Source organism: Sorex fumeus, unplaced genomic scaffold (assembly GCF_029834395.1).
Source record: "Sorex fumeus unplaced genomic scaffold, SorFum_2.1 ptg000063l, whole genome shotgun sequence".
In the NCBI taxonomy this organism is placed as follows: domain Eukaryota; kingdom Metazoa; phylum Chordata; class Mammalia; order Eulipotyphla; family Soricidae; genus Sorex; species Sorex fumeus.
The window spans coordinates 69,818,356-69,845,807 of record NW_026606120.1 but is presented as its reverse complement, the minus strand read 5'-3'; the positions used below and the strand labels follow the sequence as shown (position 1 = coordinate 69,845,807).

Here is a 27,452-nt window from a genome sequence, read left to right as displayed (position 1 = left end):
CCCTGCGTCCTCCTCCCCATGGTCTCTCCCCGTCAGCCCCTAGCACAAAGCCGGCTCCTCTGCCGGGCTCCAGGCTGCCCGGGTGGGTCCCACACCGGCTGCTGGAAGGGAAGGGGAGGGAGGCAGACGCCCCGCCAGCTCCGGGCAGCGACTCTGCGCTCCTTCCTGCCCGCTCCTAGGCACTCCTGGGGCAGGGGTGAGAGACCCGAGGTCTCCCTTGGAAGCCGGGGAGCCCAGCCTGAGCCCAGCCGGGACTCTGCTCTGGAGAAAGGAGGGGGAGCTTGGTGCCGCCCTCACTCTGCAGCTCTGCTGCCTCTAGTGCGCAGAGCAGGGATGCGAGCTTGGGCCCCCAGCCCCCTCCTCCACACCTCATGGGTCTTTGGGAAGCCCCCTTCGGCATGTCTTCTGCATAGCCACCGTCCCTTCTTCTCGGCAGAAAGGAGGGTGCTCGAGGGTCTGGGCACCAGCTAAATTTGGCATCACTTGGGCTTTGACCCCCTCCCCCCACTTTCCCCCATGGCAGAAATGGAGATGGGGGACAATGTGGGATGGGTGGGCCCTGGTCTCCCTCTGCCTGTGCCTAACCACTCGCCCTTTCCCTGTGTGGGGACAGCGCCAGTCCCATCCCCTCCTTCCTAGGGCTCAGGGGTCTAGAGCTGTTTCCCAGTCCCTCTACCCTGCCCCTGCCCCCATGCCCAAAGCCCAGACCTCTGGACTAGCGTCTCCTGCCTGGCCTAGCTCCAAGTGCCAGTGGCTGGTCTGGGGGTGGGGGGTGAGACCTTTCTTTGGGGCTTCTGGGAGGAGAAGGGGAAAGGGCTGGCAAGAGGGAAGGATGGGGGGCAAGGTGCTTCTTTGGCTTCTTTCTGGGCCATGGGGCTTCCTGGCGTGCCGGGGCGGTACATGCCGCCACGCCAGGCTTGGCTGAGGCTGGACTGAGAATCATTTTTTGGCAAGGGGGCTGCCCCTGCCCTCCCTCCTCCTCCTCCCGCCCCCACCCCCCGGCCCAGGGAAGCCTATCTTCACCGCCAGGGTCCAAACCAAGTCCTGGTTTCTGCTCTTTCCCTTTCTCTTCCGTACCTGTGAGGCCTCTCCTGGCTCCCGCTTCCTTTGTACCTGTGAGCTGGAGAGGCAAGAGGTCAAGGACATGTGCTCCCGACTCACCCAGGCTGCTTAGATCCTTGGGGCTCTTCACCACCACCACCCCCAATCTTTCAAAGACCTGGTTTCCTAGAGAGGAGATGTGGACCCGGTAGCAATGACACACAGACACATTTAGACACACACTGGTAGATGTAGACCTGGTGTGTCTCTAAAGGTGCCTGTGCATGCGTGTGTGTCTATGTCTCTGAATGTCTCTGTCTGTGTGCCTCTGTATGTGTGTGTGTGTGTGTGTGTCTCATGAGTGCCTGTGTGTGTGAGCATATGCTCACGTGTCTGTGTCTGTATGAGTGTGCCTGTGTGTGCGTACGCATGTGCCTGTGTGTGTCTGTGTGTGCCTGTGTGGCTTTCTCTGTATGGCTCTGTGTACCTCTACATGTGTGCATGTATGTGTGGGTCTGTGTGTCTGTTGACTGTGTGTGTGTGCATATGCTCATGTGTCTCTGTGTGTATGTCTGTGTGTGCTGTGTGTTCCATGTGTGCCTGTGTGTGTCCGTGTGTGCATATGTGTGTGTGGTGTATGTGTTATTAGAGACGGTGAGGGGGCAGGAAAAGGAAGAAAGGCTCTCTGAAGTGCGTATTTTGGTTTGGGGGAGTCCAGGGGCACTTCTTGACAGTCTTCAGAGGCCAGAGGCCCCTCCCGCGGGGTGCCGGGCTTCAGGGGTGTGCGCCAGGCTTTGCAGTGTGTGTTTCTTCAAGTGTGAGGCGCAGGCCCCTCCCGGGAAGGAGACCCTGAACCTCCCCTCCGGCTGCTGTGTCACATCTGGAAGTTTGTGTAGGAGTTCCTCCGAGCTCGGAGCCCAGCACAGCTTTTTCTCATTTGGAAATCACAGGCTGGCATTTGGGATGCCGAGAGGGGGAGTGGGAGGGGGGCCAGAGGGGGAGAGAAGAGCCTGCCAGGAGTGGGGGGAGGAGGAGGGGGAGGCCTGAGCGGCAGGAGTCCTAATGGCTTCCAGAAGTGAGTGCTGAGTGTGTGTCTGCGTCAGTGTACATGTCTGTGTGTGTGTGTGTGTGTGTGTATGTCTGCAGGGGAGGGGGCGCCGGGAATTCTAGGGTCTTCCTCGCCACTGCCCCAGGGTCCAATGTCTGCCTCTCTTTTTTAACCTGGGGAGAAACCTTCGAGGACCTGGGGGCAGGCCCCCGACTGCTCAGCTAGGCCAGCCTTTCCTTTTCCAGCCCAAGGTTGGGTGGGGGGCTTCTGGGGGAAAGGGCTGGTACTGGGGAGTGAGCAGGGGCCAGTGGGTGAGAAGCAGCGGCCCCTGGCGCCCTCTGTCTCGGGGTGAGGGGGCCCGTGTACACATCCCGCTCAGGCCCAACTGTTGGGGGACTCCCCGACACCCAGAGTGCCAGTTGGAGCCTGTCCTGGGATCCCCCCGCCCAGCCCCCCCTAACCCTCGCCTGCTCCCGCCCCAGCCAGGATGGCGACAGACCCAGCTGCGCACACGCGCCGTGCACGCACACGCAGTCACAGACTTCTGAATCAGATTTCTGGCCTATTTCCCCTCCCGAAGATTCCAGCGGGCGGTCGGCTCCGTGTCTCTGTCTCAGTCTCTCTGGGTGGGGCCGGCTGCCTCGCTTGGGCTTCGGTTTTCAGTTCAGCTGGAAACCTCCCTCCCCGCACACCCACACACCAGAGCGGGCGGCCAGGAGACCCCTGGGAGCTGGCTCGTGGGAGTGGGGGCTCCTCCGGGGAATCCCCTTTTAGCCTCCCGAGCACCAGCTGTGCTGCTATCCCACCCCACCTGGGGATGCCCTGAGACAGCAGCCTCTCTGCGGGGGCCGGGGGAGCCAGGCTCCAGCTAGCTCCCCATCTAGGGAACGGGCCGCAGGGAGGCAGAGCAATGGGCGGACAGGGTCCTGCTTGCGCCCGATGCTCCTCAGACTCAGGCTTGAGGTGGGGAACGGCCCCTCTTCTCAGCGCTGCCCACGCCCTGCCTGTCCCCCAGGATGTGCCCAGCCCTCCAGCCTGCCCTCTTCTCCCCACCTCCTCCTCCTTTCCAGCCGCCGGGCCAGGCAGGGGCTCCAGCCAAAGCCCTGTGGACAGGGCTCAGCCGCGCAGATAACACGCTCCAGTTTTCTCTCCAGCAGGGAGGAGAGGAGGGATGGAGATGGGTTCCTCATCTTCCCCTTCTGCTTTTGATGGTGGGTTGTGGGGAGAGGAAAGATCCTCCCCTCTCTTACCCCCTCCCCCTTTAGGATCCACTCCAGCCCGGACAGTCACCATGGCAACAGCAGACATGTGACTGCACAGGTCTATCATCGTCACTATGGCAACCAGTGTCCCCCATCCCTTGGTTGCCATGGGGATTTGTCACATGGTTCTTCTCAACCTGATAACCTGTGGGTCTCCTTGCTTCCCTTTCCCAGTGTGAGGACAAGATAGTAAACCTGAGCAAGGGGTGTTCTCGTGAGGGGGTGGGAAGGGTGTCTCTCAGTTACCATAGTAACAAATCCACACCACCTGGTGACATATCCTCCCGTTGTTATGGCAACAGAGGAACATCACACAGTGACATACGGCCACGTTCCCAAGGAAACAAGCCCTACCCTGAGAAGGGTGAAAGACCTCCCACCCCCACTCAGTATTTCTCAGTTCAGACTGTCCCACATTTTCCTGTGCCTTGGTGTTTCTGCCCATTGCCTGTAGGGGGGAGAGAGGGAGAGCGCGGGCAGAATGTGCCTGGGAGTCAGCTAACTGACCAAGGGACCCCTCGCAAAGAGGCTTTCCGAGTTAAGATGTTAAGATGGGGGGTGGTGATTTGGAGGCCTCTCTGGCTGTCAGGTTCTGCGCTGAGCCTGTGTGAGGAGTCTGCTCCCCCTCAGCATCCCTTCTGCCCCGAGCACCCCAGCAGTGCTCTGCTCTCAAAGCAGATGAGGCCAGAAAGCGTGAAAAGCTATAATTGTCTGAGCAGAGATGGAGTGATAGGCTCATTCGTTCATTCACTCTTCCTGTCGATTGATTATCTGCTACATGCCATGCAGTCTGCGAGGCTCTGCAGGGGGTTTACTGTGTCCCGAGGGTCCCTCCCTCAGCATGGGGATGGGAGCACCTGCTTGGTGACTGTCCTAGGGAGGAATTGCTGCCCCTGGGTGTCTGTCCCTCTCTGAATTCCCCACTTCCCCCAGGCAGAGATGGGATCCAAGCAGGGTCCTTCCAGACCGCCCTCCCCTGCAGATCGGTGTGTGTGCGGGGAGCTGACCTGGAGAAATCCCGCCCTTCCTTTTCCAGATGGTTCCCTTGCGACGCCCATGCCCCTTTCCCCAGGGTGTTCCCTGCTGACCCCCACTCTGCAGAGAGAGCCACTGAGACTGTCCCAACAGAGAGCCTCCCACGATGGAAACAGCTCCCCCCCCCGCCCGTCTCCTTTCCCCCCAAAAAAACCCAGAACTAGTTTTGCTTTTTTTAAAACTCTTATTCTGGTGAGGAGGTGGTGGTTAGGGAACTCAGAGTGCCTGGGACGTCTGGGTGGGTAGGGGCGTGAGGGAGAGGGCCTGAGACGGGAGCAGTGGGGGGTGGAGGGAGAGGAGTGCCGTCAGGGTCTGAGGGTCGGTCTGGACGGCCGGGCCAGGGGAAGGTCCATCTTACCCGCTGACTGCAGCTCAGTGTACCCTGCTGCCCCTGCACCTCCTGTCCCTGTCCCCGAGATCTCCTTTCCCCAGCCCTCCACTTTCCGCTTTTTTTGGTTCTTCCCATGTGATGCACAGGGGCCCCAGGGGGCCCCACGGGTGATTCTCGGCCCACCTGACCTCAATGCAGGGGCCTGAGAACGTGGTACTATGCGAGTCCTGCGGTGTGGGGGTCACCTGGATGGCCCCAGAGGGATGGGAAGCTTCCAGGGCTGCATCTGGTGGTCTGGGGGAGAGGATGGTGCCTGGTGATGTTGGGAAGGGGTTGGGGGTGGGATCCCACCCAGATCAGGTGCGTGCCAGGCTCACGCCCTACCCACTGGATTGTCTCCTGACCCCCCACGTCCTGCTTATTCCTAGCGCTCGATGCTTCCCCGTTGCCCACCATGTCTCCTTGAGAGGAGCCGGGGTTCTTGGCCACTCACCCAAGTCTCAGGCCTCTGCCTTCTGCTGCTGTGGAGTTGGAAGTAAACCCCTATCCAACCCACCATGCAGAAACACTTGAGGTCTAGAGAGCCCCCCTCCCTGCCCGCAGGCTGTCAAAAGGGGTCTGCCGTCTGTATTCGGTGCTCAGGCTGTGTGTTGCTAGAGGCTGTGAGCCCCCGGCTTGGGGTCCATCCTCCTTCTCTCAGTGCAAGAATAGGGCTCTGTGGTGAGGAGTGCTTTGGCATGGAGCCTCTTTTTTAAATTTTATTTTTTTATTTCTTTCGTGGATCACACCAATGATGCTCAGGGGTTACTCCTGGCTCTGCCCTCAGGAATCATTCCTGGTGGTGCTCCAGGGACCATATGGGATGCTGGGAATCGAACCCGGGTCAGCCACATGCAAGACAAGAGCTCTAACCTATCATTCCGGCTCTGGCATGAAGCCTCTTGTCTGTCTCTGTCTGACCTGGGGCTGGATACCCATAAGCCGCCCCCTCCCCCCGGTCTTCCCTTGCGTTTCTGGCAGCCAGGGCCCACCCATCCCACACCTGGACTTTGATGACCTCAGTCTTTATTTGGGGGATGTGGGCACACCTAGCTGTGTTAAGGGTTTTCTCCTGGCTCTGTACTCAGAGGTCACTCTTGGCAGGCTCAAGATTGGACCTGGGTCAGCTACATGCAAAATCAGAGCCCTACCCACTGCACTATTGCTCTGGCCTCTGGTCACCTCAATCTTATATGTTTTGGGGACTCAGGGCTGGGCAGTGCTTGAGAACCTAATTGTACCTGGCAGTGCTGGGAACCTGCGGTGCCAAGGAGGGGACCGCAGAGGCTGGAACAGGCAAGTCGTGGAGCTGTGGTGAGCATCCAGGACAGTGGTGGTGGAATAGGTGCTTGGTAAACTGAGGCAGGCAGGGCCCGAGGTTTGGTGTGTGTGGCAGTCAGCATCCAGCGTTGGTTTGAGACCCAGAGTCAGCAGTCATTGGTGGCATTTCCCGGTGCTGCATCGATTCCTGCCCCCAGACCTTGAGGTGTTGGTGGTGGTATTTCTCCACTTTGCAGGTGAAGGAGGTGGGAGGACTCGGGGGTGGGTCTGGGCTAGGGCTGGGGCTGGGGCGCAGCGGCGGGGGGCTGGGGGGCAGTGGCTACGGCTGTTTCCTTGACTGCCATACCTGGTTCGAGCGCATCAGCATGCTGGTCATCCTGCTCAACTGCGTGACGCTGGGCATGTTCCGGCCATGTGAGGACATGGCCTGCGACTCCCAGCGCTGCCGGATCCTGCAGGTGAATGTGTGGGTGTGGGGGACTCCTCTGCCAGAGACCCCGACCGAGGCCACGGGGTGGCCTGCCCCCACCCCCGCTCGGTCTCAGCAGCCTCTCGTGTCCCCCCCACCCCCCACCCCAGGCCTTTGACGACTTCATCTTTGCCTTCTTTGCTGTGGAGATGGTGGTGAAGATGGTGGCCTTGGGCATCTTTGGGAAAAAATGCTACCTGGGAGACACTTGGAACCGGCTGGACTTCTTCATCGTCATTGCGGGGTGCGGGCGGGAGAGCGGTGGGGGGTGCCATGAATCCCTGCCCCCTCCCGCCCCCTCTGGTGCTGCTCTCCTGGGGGGCATGGGGCCTGAGTGGGGGGGAGGTGTCAGTGAGGGTTCCCGCTGACCTCTCTGGAGCACCCCCCCTCTCAGGGGGGCCTGACCATGGGTCCTTCCCTGCAGGATGCTGGAGTATTCCCTGGACCTGCAGAACGTCAGCTTCTCGGCCGTCAGGACAGTCCGCGTGCTGCGGCCACTCAGGGCCATTAACCGTGTGCCCAGTGAGTGACCCCAGCCCTTGGTCCTGGGCAGCTTCTGTCTCCCCACTGCCTCCTGGCCATCCACAGCTTCAAAGGCAGATTCCATTAGAGGAGGTCCTGGGTGCGGGGGCTTCCTAGGGGGGGATTGGAGCCCAGTGGAGTGCCCACAGCCTTGAAGGACACCCCTTTGCTTTCAGCCTGCTTGTGGGTCAGTGTCTCAGGCAACCCTTCTCTTCAGTTAGATGGCCACGCGCACCCCAACTCTGGAATCAGGGTGGGCGGGGACAGGGCAGAGCAGGGTGCTGGCCGGGAGGCGCAGAGCTAAGCAGGGCCTCCTCTGTCCAAACCAGCCGCTGAGCAGGTGGGTTCTCTCCAGCAGGCACTCAGCGCCTGCATCCCCCTGGCCAGTTGCCCCTTGCCTCCCTCAGCGCCTGCATCCCCCTGCCAGCACCCCCCCCCCCCCGCCTCCCCCAGTGCCTGTGTCCCGCGGTGCAGCCGCTGACTGCCGGGACCATTATCGAAATGAAGCCGCAGAGGTTTCCCGAGCCACTGCAGCCTTGGCAGCTCGCTCCCTGCTCCTGCCCCCCACCCCCTGCGCTCGCTCAGGCCCACTCTGCATCTTCCCAGCTGACACAAGCCGCACAGGGTCTCTGCTTGGGTCCCATGAGTAGGGTGGGTTTGTGCAGACATGTCCTGGGGGTGCAGCACCCGGTGTGACAGGCTGTGCTTGTGTATCTGTGTACATGTGTGCCTGTGTGCATCTGCACACTTGCGTGTAATACACACGCATGTATGCACGTGTGCATAGGGGGTGTTGCACACCCTGGGATGTCTTCAGGAGGAGGAGCTGTTTTCATCCCCCCTCCTGCCCAGGTGACGGCCAACAGATTTACAGGCCCTTGTCTAACCACTGATGTAATTTCCTTTAATGTGAACCCAAGGAGGCTAGTGGGAAGTGGGGGCGGGGCAGTCGAAGGGCAGGGTGGGCTCCTGAGCAGCTCTGGGAGTTCTAGTGAGCTTCTGGACAGGAGCGGAGAGGCACAGCAGGTGCCCAGAAGGGTTCCCACTTGTCCGGCATGAGTTGGTTCAGTGATGGCCTCTGGAGAGGAGACTGGCCGTGTGTGTCCCCTCAGGGTCAGGGCTCAGGTCAGGGCTACAGGGCCACAGTGAAGCATAGACTCCCCCCCGCCACGCACGCTGACCTCCCAGAGTTGCCTGCCTCCGTTTCCCCATGGCTGAGGTAGTGATCCTTTAGAGAAGCCATGTGACTAGGGAGAGGGCATAGGAGGGGAGTATATGTATGTGACTGTGTGTATGAGTGCACGTGTATGGCTGTGTGACTGTAAATGTGTGAGTATGTGTGATTTGTGAGTGTACGTGAGTACATGTGAGTGTATGTGCATGTATGACTAACTGCATGTGACTGCTTGTGAGTGTGAGTTCATATATATGTAACTGTATATATGTGGCTGATTTTGTGTGACTGAGAGTGGCTGTGGGATTGTGTGTGTGACTGTATGAGTACATGTGAGTGCATGTGAGTGTGCATATGTAACTGCTTGGAAGCGAGTATGAGTTCGCGTGTATGTATGACTGTGAATTTCTATGACAGTGAATGTATAAGTGCATGTGTGTGAATGACAGAATGTCTGTATAAGTGTGAGTGATCATGTATGACTGAGTGACTAAGTGTGTGACTAAGAATGTGTGTGAGTGTGTAGCTGTGAGTGTATGACCATGACTGTATGAGTGTGTGAGTGTGAGTGTGTATGTGCAGAGTGTGGCTGTATGTGAGTGTGACTGTGTGACTATATGACGATGTGGCTGTGTGTATGTGATTGTGTCAGGTGTGACTGAGAGTGTGTGTAACTGAGTCTGTGTGACTGTGTGTATGACTATGAGTGTGAGGCTGTGAGAGTGTGTATAACTGTGAGTGTGAGATTGTGTGTGTGTGCGTGCAGAGTGTGGCTGTATGTGAGTGTGACTGTGTGACTATATGAGTGTGTGGCTGTGTGTATGTGATTGTATCAGTATGTGACTGTGAAAGCGTGTGTAACTGTATGAGTCTATGTGAGTGTGTGTGACTCTGTGAGTGTGACTGGGTATGTATGACTGTATGAGTATGAGGCTGTGAGAGTGTGTGTAACTCTGTGAGTGAGTGTGTGTATTTGTGCAGTGTGGCTATATGTGAGTGTGACTATGAGTGTGTGGCTGTGTGTATGTGATTGTGTCAGTGTGTGACTGAGAGTGTGTGTAACTGTATGAGTCTGTGTGACTGTGTGTGACTATGTGAGTGTGACTGGGTGTGTGTGACTGTATGAGTGTGAGGCTGTGAGAGTGTGTGTAACTCTGTGAGTGTGAGTGTGTGTGAGTGTGTGTGCGTGTGCAGAGAGCTCGCTCTCTGCTGCCTGCTCTTGCCGCACTGTGATACTGGACAAGTGTCAGTTGGCCTTGGGCGGCCTCCATCCTGGTCTGTGAAGTGGGGTAACCCTCTGTGCTCCATGCGGGTGGCGCTGCGTGCTGGTTGCTGTGGGCAGCCTGGGGCGGTGCTCAGCTGCCCACAGTGTCAGAGGGGCTGCAGTCTCCCCTCCGGCGGGGTGCCCGGGCACCTGCAGCGTGGCTCCTGCCCCCACAGGCATGCGCATCCTCGTCACGCTGCTGCTGGACACGCTGCCCATGCTGGGCAACGTGCTGCTGCTCTGCTTCTTCGTCTTCTTCATCTTCGGCATCGTTGGCGTCCAGCTGTGGGCCGGGCTGCTGCGGAACCGTTGCTTCCTGCCTGAGAATTTCAGCCTGTGAGTGGCACCTGGCGGAGGGGGGTGGGGAACCTGAACCCTCCCTCAGGCCGCCCCCCCCCCCCCCCCGATTGCGGCAGACACGCCCGGCCCCCTGACACAGACCTGAGTGCTCCACAAACGTGCCTTAACACTGGAGTCAGCTGGGCAAGGGTTGAAAAAATGACCGTGGCACCCGGGATGCAGGGGAGGCCGGTCACTAAAGCACCAGCCTGGCAGACTGGAGCTGCAGATGCCCGGAGCTGCCATAAGGGCTGAACCACGTCCTGGCAGTTCTACTAGCTGCCACCTCTGGTGCGTGCCAGCACCACAACCCAAAAGATGTGTGGGGGCCGGGGAGGTGGTGCATCAGGGAAGGCACTCGCCTTGCTGCTGTCAATCTTGGCTCAAATCCTGGCACCCCAGATGGTCCCCGAGCACCACCAGGGGCCACTCCTGCACACAGCCAGGAAGCACCCCTGCGCACTGCCAGGTGTAGCACAACCCTCCCCCAAATAAGCATGTGGAGAAAATAAATCAGAAGTGTGGGCCACCCCCACCTGCATTGGGAGGGCACCCCTCAGCAAGCAGGTGAGGGAGCACTCCAGTTAAAAAGGGGTTTGTCAGCACCAGGCCTGGAGGGGGACATCGACTGACCCCCCACAGATGCCTACTGGTCTGGGCTCAGCTATGTGAGATGGTTTGGGGGTGCCGGGACTGAACCAGGTGAGGCAGGTGCTCCCTCGCTGAGCTTCACCCTGGTCTCGAGGGGGTGGGAGCTTGAGCCACTTTCGAGGGGATGGGGGCCTCTCTGTGCAGCCACGTTTGAAAGTCAGTGGGTGCAGGACTTCCGTACTCCGTCCTCAGTGCCCCTGACGTTCCTTCTGTGCCCAGAAGCCCGAGGCCCCGCCCATGCTAGTTAAATCCACTCCCCCTCCCCCTGGGGGTTGCTCCCGGCCTCACCCTGTCCCCTCCTGCAGCCCCCTGAGCGTGGACCTGGAGCCCTACTACCAGACAGAGAATGAGGATGAGAGCCCCTTCATCTGCTCGCAGCCGCGGGAGAATGGCATGCGCTCGTGCCGGAGCGTGCCCACTCTACGAGGGGAGGGCGGTGGCCCGCCCTGCGGCCTGGACTACGAAGCCTACAACAGCTCCAGCAACACCACCTGCGTCAACTGGAACCAGTACTATACCAACTGCTCTGCTGGGGAGCGCAACCCCTTCAAGGGGGCCATCAACTTCGACAACATCGGCTATGCTTGGATCGCCATCTTCCAGGTGGGGCAATGGGACCCCCGGGAGGGGGAATTGAGGGAGGAGGCGACCCCCCCCCGCCAACGCCAGGGCCAGGCCCCAGGCCCCGAGTGACAGCTCTCAGGTGTTTAGGGTAGGCAGGAAAGAGGTTTCCGGGTGCCCAGAGCCAGCTCACGCCCCCTCTGCAACCCCCCGCCCCCCAGGTCATCACGCTGGAGGGCTGGGTCGACATTATGTACTTCGTGATGGATGCTCACTCCTTCTACAACTTCATCTACTTCATCCTCCTCATCATCGTGAGTGGCTCCTCAGCCCCCATGGGGACGGGGGTCCTGGGGGGTGGGGGAGTGCATCCCCAGGGGGATGGGTTGTTCAGGACAGAGCAGAGAGTAATCGAGTGGAAGTTCAAGGTCACGGTCTGACCACATGTGACAGCCCCTTCCAACGTCCGGGCTGATCCCAGCAAGACCCGAGGGCCCACCCGGAGTCTCTGATTCTTGGCCAGGAAGAGGAGCCTTTCTCCGTGCAGGCTGATACGACCCCTGCCAGGGGCGTGGGAAACGGCAGAGGGCGGTTCAAGGGCAGGGTGGGACTGTCGGGCGTTTCCTGGGGGGCTGCAGGGAGGGAAGCTGTCGAATATCCTGAGATGTCAATCCCACAGACACCAGAGTTCCCGGGCCTCTCGGTCCCAGGGTGTGGTATCAGGAAGCCTTGCGCCTCGCCCACTCCTTCCTCCTCAGAAGGCCCCAGACAAGGAGGGTGGGAGACAAAGGCCCCTTGAGCGCTACGTGGTGGTTCCGACGGCCCCAGTCCCAGTGCTGATTTCACTGTGGCTGCTTCCTGCTGCCTTGCACCTGGGCAACCATCTCTGTGCTGCTGCAAACTCACCTCCTCTCCCTGGCCTCCCCCTCGCTCGCCTCCCCTTCTCTCCCCTGGCCTCCCCTCCACTCCCCCGGCCTCCCCTCCTCTCTCCCGGCCTTCCCTCCTCTCCCCTGGCCTCCCCTCCACTCCCCCAGCATCCCCTCCTCTCCCCCGGCCTCCCTTCCTCTTCCCAGGCCTCGCCTCCTCCCCTGGCCTCCCCTCCTCTCCCCTGGCCTCCCCTCCTCTTCCCTACCTCCTCTCTTCTCCCCAGGCCCGTGTCTGACTCCACTTGTCCACGAGAGCATGGACATTTCCTCCCCAGTCCAGCCCATTGTTTGTCGCTGAGGCATCTTTGGCATTTCTGGGTGGGCACTGCTGCCCGTGGTCAGTAACATCTGGGAGGTGGGGGGAGGTTCCAGGGATGGTGGCCTCAACATCCAAAGGAGAGCCCTGGGCCTCAGAGGGAGTGGACACAGGGTATACCAAGTGGCTGGAGCTCAGACTTCAGTCTCCCGCTGCCAGCTCCACGTCAGACCGTTTTTCATGACCCAAAGAATCAATGACAGCCCAAGGGGCAGCCACTGAGAGAAAGAGATTAAGAAGGAGAAAGATCTCAGCCGGACCTTGGACACGCCCCAGGGAGAGCTGGGCCCAGAAGCAGGCCGCTCCTGGCCAGCAGGAGCCTGGGGCCACCTCTCCCGCCCTGCTGCCTTCTCTGGAGCGGAAGTGGGGTCAGACTTGGGACCTCATCCCAACCCCAGCCCCCATCACCTGTGGGAGCCCTGTGCTGGCGCCCAGGGAAGCCGCTCTCCCAGGCGTGGGGGAGGGGAGAGGAAGCAGACAGGGAGGTAAGGGGCCGCGTTTCCACCCTCCCACACAGCCCCTGAAAAACCTTTCCAAACAGCTCTCTGGAATCACACTAGTGAAGCTCATTATCATAATTACTAGGACACAATCTAGAAAAAAAAAATCTGCTTTGTCACCATAAATATTCATTTCCTTCATTCTGGATGGTTAACCAAGCATCAGTCATTCCAGAGTCCTACAGAAACTGAAGCATGGAGAGGGGGTACAAGGGTCAGAGTGGACAGGTTGTGGGGGGCAACCTGGCCGCTCTGCAGGGTTTAGAGCTCAGTCTAACCCCTGGATGGGGGAGAGATGAGTGGCGCAGAGGAAAAGAAGACGGGCAGGGCCAGGGCACGGGGTTCCCGGCTCCCTGGTCCGGGTCTTGGTCACCCCGTTGGAGCGAGGAGCAGAGGCAGGAGTTGTCTCGTGGACAGTGTTTTGTGAGCAGCACTCCATGCTCAAGCTGACGCGCAAACCCCATTTCCCCAAGACTGCGTTCATTTCCACAGCTTTCTCTGACTCATAATGGGAACTGGGGGGGTTGCTCAGAATCTCCGTGCTCGGGCATGTTTAGGGGTAGGAGTGTGGGAGAGATCCTGGCAGGATAAAGTCACCATCCACAGTGCCACCCGCATATTCCAGAAAGCTCCGTCAAGCCTTAGCCGGGCTGCACATGAACCAAGTGATCTCGGCCACGTGCCTGCACCTCCCCACCCACGCCTCCCCGGGAAAGGACCTGGGTGTCAGCCCCCGAGACAGCCCCGAGGATCCCCCTAGCCAAGGCAGTGTGGTGGCAGGCGCTGTGGTTCCCTCTTCTTCAGGACCCCTCCTCTTCCTGCCCCCACCCCAACAGGTGGGCTCCTTCTTCATGATCAACCTGTGCCTGGTGGTGATCGCCACACAGTTCTCCGAGACCAAGCAGCGGGAGAGCCAGCTGATGCGGGAGCAGCGCGTACGGTTCCTGTCCAACGCCAGCACGCTGGCCAGCTTCTCAGAGCCAGGCAGCTGCTACGAAGAACTGCTCAAGTACCTGGTGTACATCCTGCGCAAGGCGGCCCGCAGACTGGCCCAGGTCTGCCGGGCGCTGGGCGTGCGGGCGGGGCTGTTGAGTGCCCCCGCGCCCGCGGGCAGCCAGGAGCCCCAGCCGGGTGGCAGCGGCACCCGCGCCCACCGCCGCCCCTCCGTCCACCACCTGGTCCACCACCACCACCACCATCACCACCACTACCACCTCGGCAATGGGACCCTGCGGGCCCCCAGAGCCAGCCCGGAGATCCAGGACAGGGAGGCTGACGGGTCCCGCCGGCTCATGCTGCTGCCGCCTTCCACGCCCGCCCTCTCTGGGGGGCCCCCCAGGGAAGCGGAGTCGGTGCACAGTTTCTACCACGCCGACTGCCACTTGGAGCCTGTCCGCTGCCAGGCGCCCCCTCCCAGGTCGCCCTCGGAGGCCTCGGGCAGGACTGCTGTGAGTGGGAAGGTGTACCCCACTGTCCATGCCAGCCCTCCCCCAGAGATGCTGAAGGACAAGGCGCTCGTCGAGGTGGTCCCTGCCTCTGCCTCCTCCGCCCTTACCAGTCTCAGCGTCCCTCCTGGGCCCTACAGCTCCATGCACAAGCTGCTGGAGACCCAGAGTACAGGTGAGAACTTGGGAGCGGGGGGTCTGCTAGCACCCTGGGCCGGGGGGTCTCCAGAGATTCTGGCTTTCGTCTGCAACCAGACACCTCACATCTTTTGCTTTTCTTTCCTCTCTTTTCCTTTACGTTTTGCTTCTTATCGCGTCTTTTTTCGTTTTATATCTCTTTTCCTTCCTTTTCTTTTTGCTTTCTTTACTTCTCTTTAATTTTCTTTTTTTTTTTTTTTGGTTTTTGGTTTTTGGGCCATACCTGGTAGGGCTCAGGGCTTACTCCTAGCTCTGCCCTCTGGAATCACTCCTAGCTTGGGGACCATATGGGGTGCCAGGGATCAAACCTGGGTTGACTGCATGGAAGGTCTTACCTGCTGTATTATTTTTCCAACCCTGTATTTAATATTTTAAATGTTAAGATAACTGGTGTATTTTCCGTGGGTGAAAGAGGGGGGGTCTATCAGAAGTTAAAGAACCCTGGTCATCACTCTAGGAAATACTTGGGCACATTTTGTTCAAAGACTAACAAAAGAAGAGCAAATTCTTTGTTTTGTTTTGGGGGCCACACCTCGCAGTGCTCAGGACTTACTCCCGGCACTGGCCTCTGGGATCACTCCTGGCAGGCATGGGGACTGTATAAAGTGCTGGGAATGGAACAAGATCGTCTACATGTAAGGCAAGAGCCCTGCCTGCGGTACTATCTATCGCTCTGGCTTTACGTATTGCACATTTAACCCGATTTTGTTATCTGTGTGGTGGTCACTCTTATTCCATGGGAACACCAGCCCTCATGGTGGATTCTATGGGTCTGTCTACGCTGGACATGCACCGTCCCCCAGCTGATGTCATGATTTCCTTTATCCTCATTTTGCTGATGAGAAAAGGGGGTCAGAGAGGTTGCCCGAGGCTGTGCTGTTGACTCAGGCGTGACTCGGGCGAGGGGGCTTGTGTGTGACTGTTGGCCAGCTCTGTGTGCCCCACAAAGGGCCCCTTGGGAAGGAATTCTGACCCCTTTCCCTGGGAAGATGGGGGTCTGCTGCAGCCAGTCCTTAGGGGTGCAGCTCATCTGATGGGGGGACCCATGGGGGCGAGAAGCTCGGGCCTGTAAGTGTCCACCGGTCAGCTCAGACTCCCGGAAGCCAGGGCCCGTGTGGCAGGAAGGATGTGGCTCGTGGTTGAGGAGAGATGCTATGGTGGCACCTTCGAAGAAGGCATGCGAGCTTCTCATGATAGTGTTTCCCTGCCCCACTGTGGGGTGCAGCCGGGCACGGGGTACACAGCAGTCGCAACTGGCACCCTCCCAGGCTTCAGTGCATAATGACAGAGACCTGCCAGGGTGCAGATGCTCTGGGGAGAGGGGGGGTGTCGTTGGATACCCTCGAGGACCTGAGCCAGGCGCTCCTGTGTGTGTGGTCGCCCGGGGGGCTCTGGGTTCCCTCAAGCTCAGTCTCTGATCAGAGCTGGATTTCCATGGCCAGCTGTGTCCTGGGGGAGTGCCTATGCCTGTGTCTGACATATGTGCAGGGTATGGACAGGCCCAGGTGTGTGCACTCGTTGGTGTTCCCATGTGTGTGCATATGCGTGGGAGGTATGCCATATGGGTGGAAGGTGTGCAGGTGTGTGTGTGCCCGTATGGGGAGGAGGTGTGCAGGTGTGTGGTGCACATGAGTGGACGGTGGGCAAGTATGTGTGTGCACATGAGTGGAAGGTGTGCAGGTATGTGCCTACATGGGTAGGGTATGCAGGTGTGTGCTACATGGGTAGGAGGTATGCAGGTTTGTGTACACAGGTGGGAGGTGTGCACATGGGTGGTGTGTGGATGCCTGTGACTATTCCATATGTATGTGTGAGGACAGGAGCCTGTGCACAGTGTGCTTGGCTGTGCATATGCTGTGGAAATAATTCTGTGTGTTCACATTACATGTGTGTATCCAGGGACGCAGGTCTGGGCCGAGTGTGTGTCCTTGAACACAGTGTGTCTGAGGATCCCTGGGAAGATGCCACTCGCATCCGCATTGAGAGGGACAGTTCTGATGGCCTAGGGTCCTTCTTGAGAGAGGATGTCTCAGAGGACATCAAGGCCCCTTGCAGAACCCTAGACCACAGAGCAGAACTCCTTTGGGGTGGTCTGTGGCTCAGAGCTGGCCACCGTGTAGGGCCACACAGTAAGTTTCTGGGAGCCTGATGTTCCAGCCCCACAGTCCTTGACTCAGACACACTGTGGACAGGGCGACCTCAAACCAGGCCCCCAGGGCCCTAACTTCTACCCTCCCTTCCCAGGTGCCTGCCAAAGCTCCTGCAAGATCTCCAGCCCTTCCCTGAGGGCAGACAGTGGCGCCTGCAGCCCTCACAACTGCCCCTACTGTGCCCGGGCAGGGGCCGGGGACGTGGAGCTCAGTGGCGCCGAGTTGCCCGACTCCGATAGCGAGACGGTCTATGAGTTCACCCAGGACGCCCAGTGTGGTGACATGCGGGACCCCCACGGCCGGCGCCGCAGGGGCGGCGGGCAGGATGTGGAGCCCAACTCTGTGCTGGCCTTCTGGAGGCTCGTCTGTGACACCTTCCGCAGGATCGTGGACAGCAAGTATTTTGGCCGAGGGATCATGATCGCCATCCTGGTCAACACCCTCAGCATGGGCATCGAGTACCATGAGCAGGTAGGGGTGCGGCCCAGGGGGCCTTGCTGCCAGCCACTCTGCCCTGCGTGGGCCTCTGCCTTCCTCCCCTCCCACTTCCTGTCATTCTCCTCTCTGGGCAGCTGCCCACATGGTAGGGAGGACAGTGAAGCCTGGGGCTGGGGGGGGGGCGGGGGGCGGGGGGCTCTGGACAGTACAAACTAGTGGCTGTGACTCTGTGTGGAGTTAGTAGCCAAGGGCGGGGTGAGGCAGAGGGAGCAGGCAACTGAGCTCTCTCTGGCAGGCTTCTTGGAGGAGGGGGCCGTTGAAAGAGCTGCATGCATGATGGGTACCTGATGTGTGCAGGCTTGGCCACTGGGTACGATTTTGGTCTATGCAGAAGAGGAGGAAAAGGGATATCTTGGAAGTGATCTTTAGTTCCGTCATGCTGGTGTTGGGGGTGTGAGTGAGTGGCAGCCAGAGTGGTGGGGAGGAGTGGCCGGCTGGTGGCTGTCCTCGGGTGGATGGGAGGCCAGCTGGCTCTGGCCTGCTCTGAGAGCCTGGAGGCAGGGATAAGAGGTCCTCACGGGTCGAGGGGACTTGAAAGTGGGGTTTGAGGAGCCCTTCTAAGAATCAGGGTGCCTCCTCAGAAGAGGCGGCTACTGCACAGGTCTGCCATGCAGGAGGGCCGGGCAGCTGCAGGCCACAGAACCGGGCTCCTGGGAGCTGTGCTCACTTTCCCAGTTTTGCCAGGAGAAACACTCCTGCGAACACATGCACATACATTCACACACAAAATGTACTCACACACATGTACATACACACCTTCACACACACATTCACACACACCTTCACACACACATGCACACACATTCATACAACATTCACACACGCACTCACACACCTGTGTACACACAAACACATGCACGTACAGGCAAACTCACACAAACACATGCACGCACACTCACATGCACAAACATTCACACATATGCATGTGCAAACAAACACGCTCACACACACACCCTCAAGACAGACACGTGCACTCATACACACACACAGACTCAAACTCACAAACTCACACACGCACACATGCAGTCACATGCATATTCACACATGCACACACACATTCAAACACACATGTGCAAAAAGCACACTGACACGTACACTCAGACACACGTGTGCATGCACACAAACACAATCACACATGCTTATACACACATGTGCACATGCACACAAACTCACACATGCGTATGTGCACACACACACACTGACCTGCTGAGTGCAGGCACTGCAGGGGGTGGGGTCTGAAACCGGATTGGAACCCTGTGGGCCCCTACCCAGAGCCTCCCCAGTTTAGCTTGAAATGTGCCCCCAGGGGCGATTCTTGGGAAAAGAGGCCAGCCCTGCCCTCCTGGGCGCTGCTCCCTGACAGCTGCCTGAACCCGACCTTTCCCAGGGCAGAACCAAGGCTGAGCCTCCCCACCCCCTTGGAGACACACTCGCTGCTGGGAAAAGGTGGGGTCTGCGGGCCTGGGAGGGGCAGGGCTGTCGGGTGGGTGGGGAGGGGACCCTGCTTCAGCTGGACCCTACGTGATCACCCCTTTCTGTCTCTGGCAGCTGGACGCTCCACTTGCCCCTGACTCAACTCATCTGTCTCCAACCCCCTCCCCCCAGGCCCCTTCCTCTTGCCACCCCCTCCCAGCGGATGGCGCTCTGGGGTGGTGGGAGCGCGTGCTGTGCCAGGGCACATGGGACGTGGGTGTCGCTGCTCAGCTCCCTCCCGGCCGCCCCCAGCCTGCCTTCACCCAGCTCCCTGAGCCTTGCCCTCCTTTCTCTCACCCCGGTTCTAGCCAGGAGAAGGGTCCCTGGAGAAGGGACAGGGGCCTTCGGGGTGCAGCCAGCAGCCAGCCCAGGGGGACACCCTCCTCAGGGGCCCTGTGTGCCGGGCAGGAAGCAAGTCCAGAGACCCAGGACCCGTAAGGCTGCAGCAAGAGGGCTGACAGTTGGGTGGCAGTAAGGGCTTCCCTTTGGGGGGAGAAGGAAAGGCCAGGAGCCCCGGTGCCTGCGGTCTCTACTCGCCCCAAATCCTGAGGAAGGCCCTCAGCAAAGGGGACAGAGGGCATGCTGTAGCGAGTGGCCCAGCACCTGGTGGTCCCAGTACCTGGCTGTGTGTGGTCGGGGAGAGCTGGTGTCCCCAGCAGGAGGGTGGGGAGGAGCCGGAGGCAGCAGCCCAGGCCCAGGCTGGCTTGCAGGCACCGCAGCGTGAACGGCCCATCTGGGTCCTGAGCTGAGTCCTGCCAGGAAGGGGGATGGGGAGGGCAGGGAGGGGCCTGCGGAGTTGTCAGAGAGACAGAGGAGAAGGGGACCTGGAGAAAGACACAGAGAGAGCCAGGAACACCCCAGGAAGGAGGCAGGAATGGAGAGGCGAGAAGCACGGACCTAGAGGGCAAGTGCAGGCCCCGGGGGAGGGACGGCGGAGGGACGCAGATGTGGGGGGGTGGGGGGAGACAGATGGAGGCACAGAGATAGAGGGGGTGACAGAATGAGGTGCAGAAGCCCCAGGGCAAACGAGGATAGAGCAGGGGTGAGAGCCGGGTGGGGATGGAGCCCAGCGGTGAGGGGGGTGGACGGCTGGGGCCCCTGGGGTGCGCAGCAGATGTGGCTGAGGTGGGACAGAGGCTCCCAGTTCCCTGCAGAGTCTGGAATGAGGCGATTGTGCCCATTGGTCCTGGCATTGATCTGACTGGGGGTGTCTTAGTGGGTGTGGTTGGTGTCTCCCCAGGGGACAACCTCATCCTCTGTCTCTGCCCAGTGTTCCTGACCTTCCCAGGGTTGGCCTCTGTCATATGCCTAACTTCCAGTCAGGCCTAGCCGTCCCCTCAGGGCCCTGCCTGCCCCTTGTAGCCAACCTCTTTGGGGGGCAGGGATTGTGGCTTGGGCCACACCTGGCAGTGCTCAGGGATTACTCCAGGTTCTGTGCTCAGGAATCACTCGTGTTAGTGCTCAGAGGACTACATGGGGTGTCAGAGGTCAAATCTGGGTTGCCCATGTGCAAGGCAAGTGCCCTACTTGCTGTCCTACCTCTCCTGCAGCCAACCTCTTGACTGAGGAAACGCCATTCTGTCATACCCCACCCTGCCCTTGGCAGGCCCCATGCTGTCCAGCCACCTGCACCTCATACTCCATGGGCTGGTGGAGAACCACTAAGATTGGTTAACCCAGAGGGATTGATGGGTAGGAAAAGGAGAGTAAGAATAGGACTGGGATGAGAAATGTGATAGAGGGCAAGTGTGTGCCCCATCCACTAGGGGGCAATACAAACTTTTGGGGAATTACCCATCCATGCACCCATCCATCCATCAACCCATCCATCAACCCATCCACCAACCCATCCACCATCCACACATACCCATCTGTTCATCCATCCATCAACCTATCCGTCAGCTTATCCACCCATCTACCCACTCATCAATCCATCCATCCATCCACACATATACCCATCTGTCCACCCACTTCTTATTCATTCACCCATCCAGCTATCATCCATCAACCCATTTGTCAACTCATCCACCCATCCATCCAGCAACCCAGTCATCCATCCATTCATCCACACATATACCCATCCATTCATCTATCCACCTATCCATCCATCCATGCATTCTTTCACCCATCCAGCCATCCATCCACCCACCCTCCCATCCACCTGTTTATCTACCCATCAAGCCACCCATCCATTCATCTATCCACTCACTCATATATCAACCCATCCATTCACCCACCCACATCCATCCATCCATCCATCCACCCACCCATCCATCCATCCATCCATCCATCCATCTGTCCATCCACTAATCCATCCATTCATCTTTCCAGCCATCCAACCATCCAGCCATCCATTTATTTATCCACCCCCCCCCATCAACTCATCCATCTATCCCACACATTTCCTGAGTTGGTTGGGCCTATGTCAAGACACACTGATGTGTTCAATAATGAATCTACTTTTATAATATAATCAATAATAGGCAATACACTTTTATAGTGAAAAAGAAAAATCCCATTATGTAGCATTTGACCATTTCCATGTACAAATGCTCTCACATAGCTGGTTTCAGCATCAACCGTGAAATCCCCAGTATGGAGCCTGGGAAGGGGTACAGTTGCTTCCTGGTTCTCCGGAGCCAGTGGGTCGGCTCCAGCATGCTACTGAGCCCTCGCTGCTGAGGATGGCCGCAGAGGTTTCTGGGTGGAGAATGTGCCTGGAGGAGGGGTTCATGGTGGAGGAACCCAGGGTCTGCCCATTCCAGGTCGGGGAACGGATGCAGGGAGGGTTCTGTGAAGGGAGTGGAGGACGCAGGGCAGGGCGCAGAGAACAGTCCACCCCAATTGTGGGGTTTACAAGGATGGAATGAGCGGAGCACTGGGTGGGCTGGGGTGGGCACTTGGCACATGGTAAATTTGCCCTGAGAGGCACAGGCAGCAGGGGGTTGAGTTTCCTCCAGTGGTGGCAAGTTCCCAGCTGACGCCTGCATAGACAGACCCTCTGAGCTGGTCTCTCTGTAAATGGGGGCCAGGGAGGTTGAGGAAGTGGAGTTGCTGTGGTGATTGGCAGTTCACCCTGACCCTTGGGTGTCACTGGGCAGAGCTGGCTGGTAAGAAGATCTGTAGGTCGCCCTCGCCTCTGCTGCCTTCTGGGGGCGGGGGTGGGGGGCGTCACAAGCCGTTTCCTCCTGGGGTTCTTACCCGCCTGGGGGCTTGAGCAAACCTGGGCTGGCAGGCACTGTCTAGGGGCACTGGGGACCCTGGGACAAGCTGGAGCTCAGAGGCCAGGCCTAGAAAACTGTGTCGTCCAGAGTCTGCAGGGAGGGGAGAGGGGAGGGTTCAGGGGCTGGCTTTGGTGTTGGGGGAGTCCCCGAGGTCCCTGACTTCCCCTTCAGGGCCCTGGGTTCTGAAGTACTGGAGAAGAGTGGGGTCAGCCTGTGCGGAGCAGTTGTGCATGAGGAAGGGCATCAGGAGTGGCAGCCAGAGAGGACAGGGCAGGTGACCACGCTGTGCTTGTGGCTCAGGCTCGGGCCCGTCCTGTCACTCCAGGGCCGTGCAGAGAGAGAAGATTTCTATTTAGAACTGGCTGAGCTTGGCTGTTCAGGGAAGCAAAGTGGGGAAGGGGGAGTCCAGATGTGCTGCGCCCTAACTTCTGAGGGGGGGTTCACTGGCTGCTGAAAGCTGGGGACCCTCTCCCTGTGCCTGGACACTCCTTGCCCTGAGGCAGGCTCCCTGGGCCTCTGGGTGGAGGCGCCCTGGCCTGGAGCTGGGACTGGGGTCAGGGAGGACCTGGGGTGGGGTAGGGTTCCTTGATTGCCACAGTTTCCAGGGTTCTCTCGTTTTGGAACTGGTCGGCTAAGGGAGGGCTCCCGATCCTCTAAGCATCTTCTGGCTGGATGCCCTCCCACGCCCCACAACACACCTCTTCACCAAACAGTGCACACAGGAAACTCGGGTTTCAGGGAGGGGCCTCTGACTGCCGACAAGGGGATCCACACTGGGCAGGTGCGGAAGGGGGTGAATTCTGGGAGAGGCTGGAGAGTTTCCACAGGATCAGCCCAGAACAAGGTGCTGAGGGCCCCGGGGGCCCGGCAGCCTGGCCTGAGATGCGGGTGGTGGGCTTGGAGCTCCAGGAGGTGTGGGTTGGGGTGCAGCAGGGACCAGAGCCTTTTTCTGTCTTTCTGTCCGAGGGCTCAGTCAAGGAGGCCCTGTGTGTAGGGGCTGGGAAACAGGGTGCGAGGGCGAGTCTCCTTGGCAGGTTCCTGTGCCCAGCACGGCTGATGATGAGGGGTGCCAGGAGGCGGGCAGGAATCCCAGATAACCCCAAGTCAGCAGGGGCAGGCCTGGGAGGGAGGGGCCCCACCTGCTGGGGGCATGTGGAGTCCGAGTGGCGGGGGGGGGGCTTCCCCGGAGATGGTCAGGTGGGTGTTGGTGCTGGGGGGCCATGGGGAGAAGGGTGCTTCCTAGGAGGTGGTAGACTGGCTGGGGGTGCGGAGAGGGGGCGTCCTGGAAGACAGGAGACAGTCGGGCGGTGTTGGCGGGGGGTGAGGAGCTTGTTAGTGTCCCCCACACCCAGTGACAGCTGCAGAGGTGTGAGTGGGTGTTGGCAGAGGGAGGCGCCCAGGGGCAGGAATGGGCTCCCACTGACCTCGGAGGAATGTCAGCGGAGGGAGGGGGGAGCAGAGTGGAAGAGGAGCCTGGGAGGAAGGAGGTGGGCCACAGTGGGCTGTCAGGGAGGGCGAGACGTGGGCCATGGGAGAGGCGCTGACAGTTATGGGGAGGCAGACAGTGAGGTATCGGGGAGGGTGGACTGTGGCTGTGGGGAGGGACAGACGGTGGCTATGGGAAAGGGTGGACAGTAGTGATGGGGACGGTGGACAGTGGCTATGGGGAGGGCGGATGGTGGCCACGGGGAGGGTGGACGATGGCCACGGGGAGGGTGGACGGTGGCCATGGGTAGTCGTTGGTGTCTCTGAGGCAGGGCCTGGGAGCAGGTTTCCAGCTAGCAGATACGGCCTCTGAGACAGCTGGGAAGAGCGTCCTTGGAGAGAGCTGGGGCTTGAGGTCCGAGGCTGGGGGTGGGTAAGCCTGGACTCAGGTCTGAGACGTCTGCTGGTTTTGAAGAAGACGAGGAAGAGGGGTGGGGGATGGATGGGGCCCCGGGGAGCCCGAGTACGGCTGAGCAAGAGGTGCAGGGGGAGGAAGGGCGAGGGAGGGGCAGGTCTGGGACAGGGAAGGCTCTTGGGGGTGGGGGGAGTGCAGGAGTCCAGGCTGGACATGGAGCTGGCAGCAAGGAGGGGGGCCGGGCGGCTCTGGAGGGAGCAGGTGGGTTGTGGAGATGCAGCGCCAGCGTGGCCTCTGCAGGACCCACTCAGCACAGGTCTGCCACTCGCTGTGCTCAGCAATGCGACAGGAAGGGTGGAGGCCTCCCCGGGCTGGCGCTGGGCGAGTAGGAGCCTCTCCCCGGTCCACTGGGGCCGGGTGGGGGTGTGGCTCAACCCCCAGTGCTTGCCGGCATAGGTGAGACCCTGGGTTTGATCCCTGGCATCGCCAAAAGCAAAAACAATAATAAAATGAGACTGATCCAGCGCAGAGCGGGGCTGAGAGGTGGCCCGGAGGCCCAGATTGCAGGGTCACCGGCAGGTCATCTTGGGGCAGGGTGAGCTGTGTGCCAGCGTAGCATGTGTTGATGTGGGGTGGCTTCAGGGAGCTGGGGGGAACTTTTTGGGAGCGGTCAGAGGCAGAGGTTTTGGGACGGCCCCTGGGTAAGAGCCGGGGTCCCAGGATGACCAAGAGGCCACCCAGCAGCGTGGGCTGCAGGCAGGACTCGGGGAGACCCAGTTCCGACCTGGAATTTCCTGGCGGATGGTGAAGGGCAGGGTGCGAATGATGAGGCCTGGGGGCGTCCTGACTCCCCCTACCTCCCCTTACCTCCCCGTGATGCTCATCTTCCACGGACCCAGTGACCGCAGCCCAGCTCTATGGCCCTCCTGGACCCCTCTCCTGGAAATGCAGGGTGGAAGGCAGGAGGGACAGAGACAGGCAGGGGCAGGGGCGCTAGCCCAGGGCTGGTGTGGCTGGTTCGGCCCTGGCCTCTCAGTGCCTCTTGTGCCCTCCTTGCAAACAGTGGCCGTGTCGGCAGAGCCGCCTCTCGGCCTGGACCACTGCAGTCCCCCTAATTGGTCTCGTTTCCTGAGCCATCCTTGTGCGGCCGCCACAGCAGCCAGATTAATCTTCTTAAGACTCTGCTTTGCACAGCTCCTCCTCCCGCCCCCGGCAGCTGCAGGGCCCACCACGTCCCTCGAGGACACCCGGCCCTGTGACACAGGCAGACCCCTGGGGGGCCAGGTACACACGGCCCTTTCCTGGCTACCCCTTGGCTACGCCGCCTCCACTGGGCGTCCCACTGGCCTATTGACCTCAGCCGGGTGTAGCTCCTGGGGCGCTTCTGGTGTTGGTTCGCCCCTCCTCCTGCTGCCGCTTGGCGCTTAGCGGGCAGCCCTGCAGGCAGCACCTGCTGTGTGAAGTTCCACCACTGTCCAGCCCCGGGGTCACCAGAGCCCTCGTCCCTGCCTGCAGGATGGCCTTGCTGTCATCCTGCTTCACACAGGAGGCCAGTGGGGAGCCAGGAGGTAAAAGGGTCACACCCTGGAGCCACACAGGTTCCCGGTCCAGGCTTCTGCCCTCCAGTTCCCGCCAGCTCCCCCCAGCGATCGTGGGCGGAGGAGGGGCTGGTGGCTTTCACGGTGTGAGGGAAGCACAGAGCAGCTTGCCTGGGGCCAGGTGGCTCCAGGCACAGGCTGATGGAGGCAGAGGGTGAGAGGGGAGTTCTGGGGGGACATTAGCAGCAGCACAGAATGGCTCCTCTGTGGGGAGGTGTAGCCCACCCTGGGGTCTGAACAGGAGAGGGGTGTATGAGAGCTGAGAAAGGACTTTCTGAGGACAGGAAGGGTCAGGAATGGGCAGCTGCTGCCCACCAGCTTGTGCGTCTGCCTGTGCACATTTCGGCAGGTGGAGGGAAGTGCAGAGGGCCTCACCCTGCACCTTCATTCTTCTTTGTTGTTTGTTTTGTGGTATCATAGTCCAACCCAGACAGAGCCTCACACTGGCAAGGCTGGCGCTGAAGATGGCTGACCTCCCCGCCTCAGCCAGAGCCCCGCTGCCCTCAGAGCGTGGGCAGTGCCCTGTGTCCAGACCTCAGCACCAGGGCCTCGCCTGGTGGCTTGCAGGAGGCTTGCTCGTGCCTCCAGACGGTGCCAGTGCGGGCTGTGGGCAGATGCCGGCCCCCCTCCCAGCCCTCCCATAGTTGCTGCAGAGGCTGGGATGAAGGTTCTGGTCCCTGGGGCCACCGTGTTGCTAAGATTGTGTCTGTGTCCCCGTCTGGTGTTTGCAGAACATTCCCAGCGTCCGATTTAGTAACTTGAACAAACCTGGCTGTCTGACGGAGGAGAGCCGTTTCCCATGCATTGTGGGGTGACAGGGGCCCTGGAAAGGCCACGGCTTTCCCCCCATGGGGTGTACAGGGTGGAAAGAGGAAGGCTCCATGCCCTCCTTTCCACCTGCTTGGCCAGTCCTGAGCCATCTGCCGAGACTGGGCAGGGCCCCTCTCACCCCCTCCTTGAGGCTGTGGGGAGCCCTGCCCGCTCCCTCCCATGCTGGTGTGCAGGAGAGCTGGGTGTACGCCTGTGCTCACATTGATCGCACCAGGAGCCCACCCAGTCCAGCCCGGTAGTGATTGTACTAGGAGTCCCTGAAAATGAACGCATGACCCACAGAGCTGCTTCCGTTTCAGCCATGGCTTGGGAAAGAGAAGCTTTCTCCCTCGTCATTCGGGACAGTTTTTCCCAGGCTTCGTTTATAGGCCATCGCCAGTGTGGCCTCAGCGATGCTTTCCCATCGATTCGAGCTCGGGTCACACCTCCGTGTTCCTGTGAAACCGCCCCCGCTGACACACGGCTGCAGACACGAGTCTCCATGTATCCGTGTGTCCTGCCTCTCAGGTCTCCCCCCCGCCCCGTCACCTGGGCTTGGGTTTTCCGTTTCTTTTTTCTTTTTTTTTGGGGGGGGGGAGTCACACCTGGTGATGCACAGGGATTACTCCTGGCTCTGTACTCAGGAATTAACCCCTGGCAGTGCTCAGGGGACCATATGGGATGCTGGGAATCGAACCCAGGTCGACCCGGGTCGGCAGCGTGCAAGGCAAACGCCCTACCCGCTGTGCTATCACTCCAGCCCCAGTTTTCCGTGTCTTGAATCTGAGTGAGGGGGTGCTGCATCGTTCCCCAAGCCTGCGACGGAACCAGGCACTCAGTTTCTCTCTCTTCGCTTCTTTGGACCAGGTGGCTGGGAGGGCTAGTGTGGGGCTGAAGTGAGGTGGCCGGGAGCCTGAAGGGGTCTACTCTGTCAGGAGGGATCGAAACCCTGAACTTTGCTGCATCCTGAGAGCAACCCCTTCCCCACCCCCCAGTCCTGTCTCGTAGGGACCCCACTCACTCAGTCAGAGCTTGCGGGGGCAAGAGCTGCAGGAGCATGGGGGCTCTGTGTCACATGGATCCTCACGACAGTCTCTCACGGTTGGGACCCCCGGGTCCAGCCTGGCTGAGTCTTCTGGCCCCCGCTTTGGCAGAGCATCGACCCAAATTCTCCCCCTGCCAGTGAGAAGGTCCTTCCTGCCAGCCAGCACTGGGCCACAAGGGGACATGGCGGTGCCCAGGGCCCAGCTTCATGCTTGGACGCCTTCCCCGGGCGACTGGCCAGCGGCGGCAGCTGGGGAAACAGGGAGAGGTATCTTGATGGACAAAGGGCTTCCTTGGGCTATTATGTAACTTCTACTTTATAAGCATCTGTAGGGACCTTGGACTTTGGGGGGAGCTGAGTGATCCCATCAGGTCGGCCAGTCATGTTTCACCAAGCCCTGTGGCCCTCAGCC

The 27,452-nt window shown here is 59.9% G+C and overlaps 2 protein-coding genes across 17 annotated transcripts in view; one reads left to right on the top strand and one right to left on the bottom strand.

Moving 5' to 3' along the window:
* CACNA1G (calcium voltage-gated channel subunit alpha1 G) overlaps positions 1-27,452 on the top strand; it is a 66,695-nt gene that overhangs the window by 2,010 nt on the left and 37,233 nt on the right. For all 16 annotated transcript variants that reach the window (XM_056127000.1, XM_056127004.1, XM_056127009.1 and 13 more), the window contains exons 2-9: positions 6,384-6,495; positions 6,617-6,750; positions 6,931-7,028; positions 9,643-9,802; positions 10,762-11,059; positions 11,239-11,331; positions 13,596-14,379; positions 16,647-17,023. In XM_056127000.1, coding sequence (XP_055982975.1) covers positions 6,384-6,495; positions 6,617-6,750; positions 6,931-7,028; positions 9,643-9,802; positions 10,762-11,059; positions 11,239-11,331; positions 13,596-14,379; positions 16,647-17,023 — 2,056 coding nt within the window. The remainder of the gene's footprint in view (positions 1-6,383; positions 6,496-6,616; positions 6,751-6,930; positions 7,029-9,642; positions 9,803-10,761; positions 11,060-11,238; positions 11,332-13,595; positions 14,380-16,646; positions 17,024-27,452) is intronic.
* LRRC59 (leucine rich repeat containing 59) overlaps positions 1-27,452 on the bottom strand; it is a 216,452-nt gene that overhangs the window by 165,889 nt on the left and 23,111 nt on the right. The window lies entirely within an intron of this gene.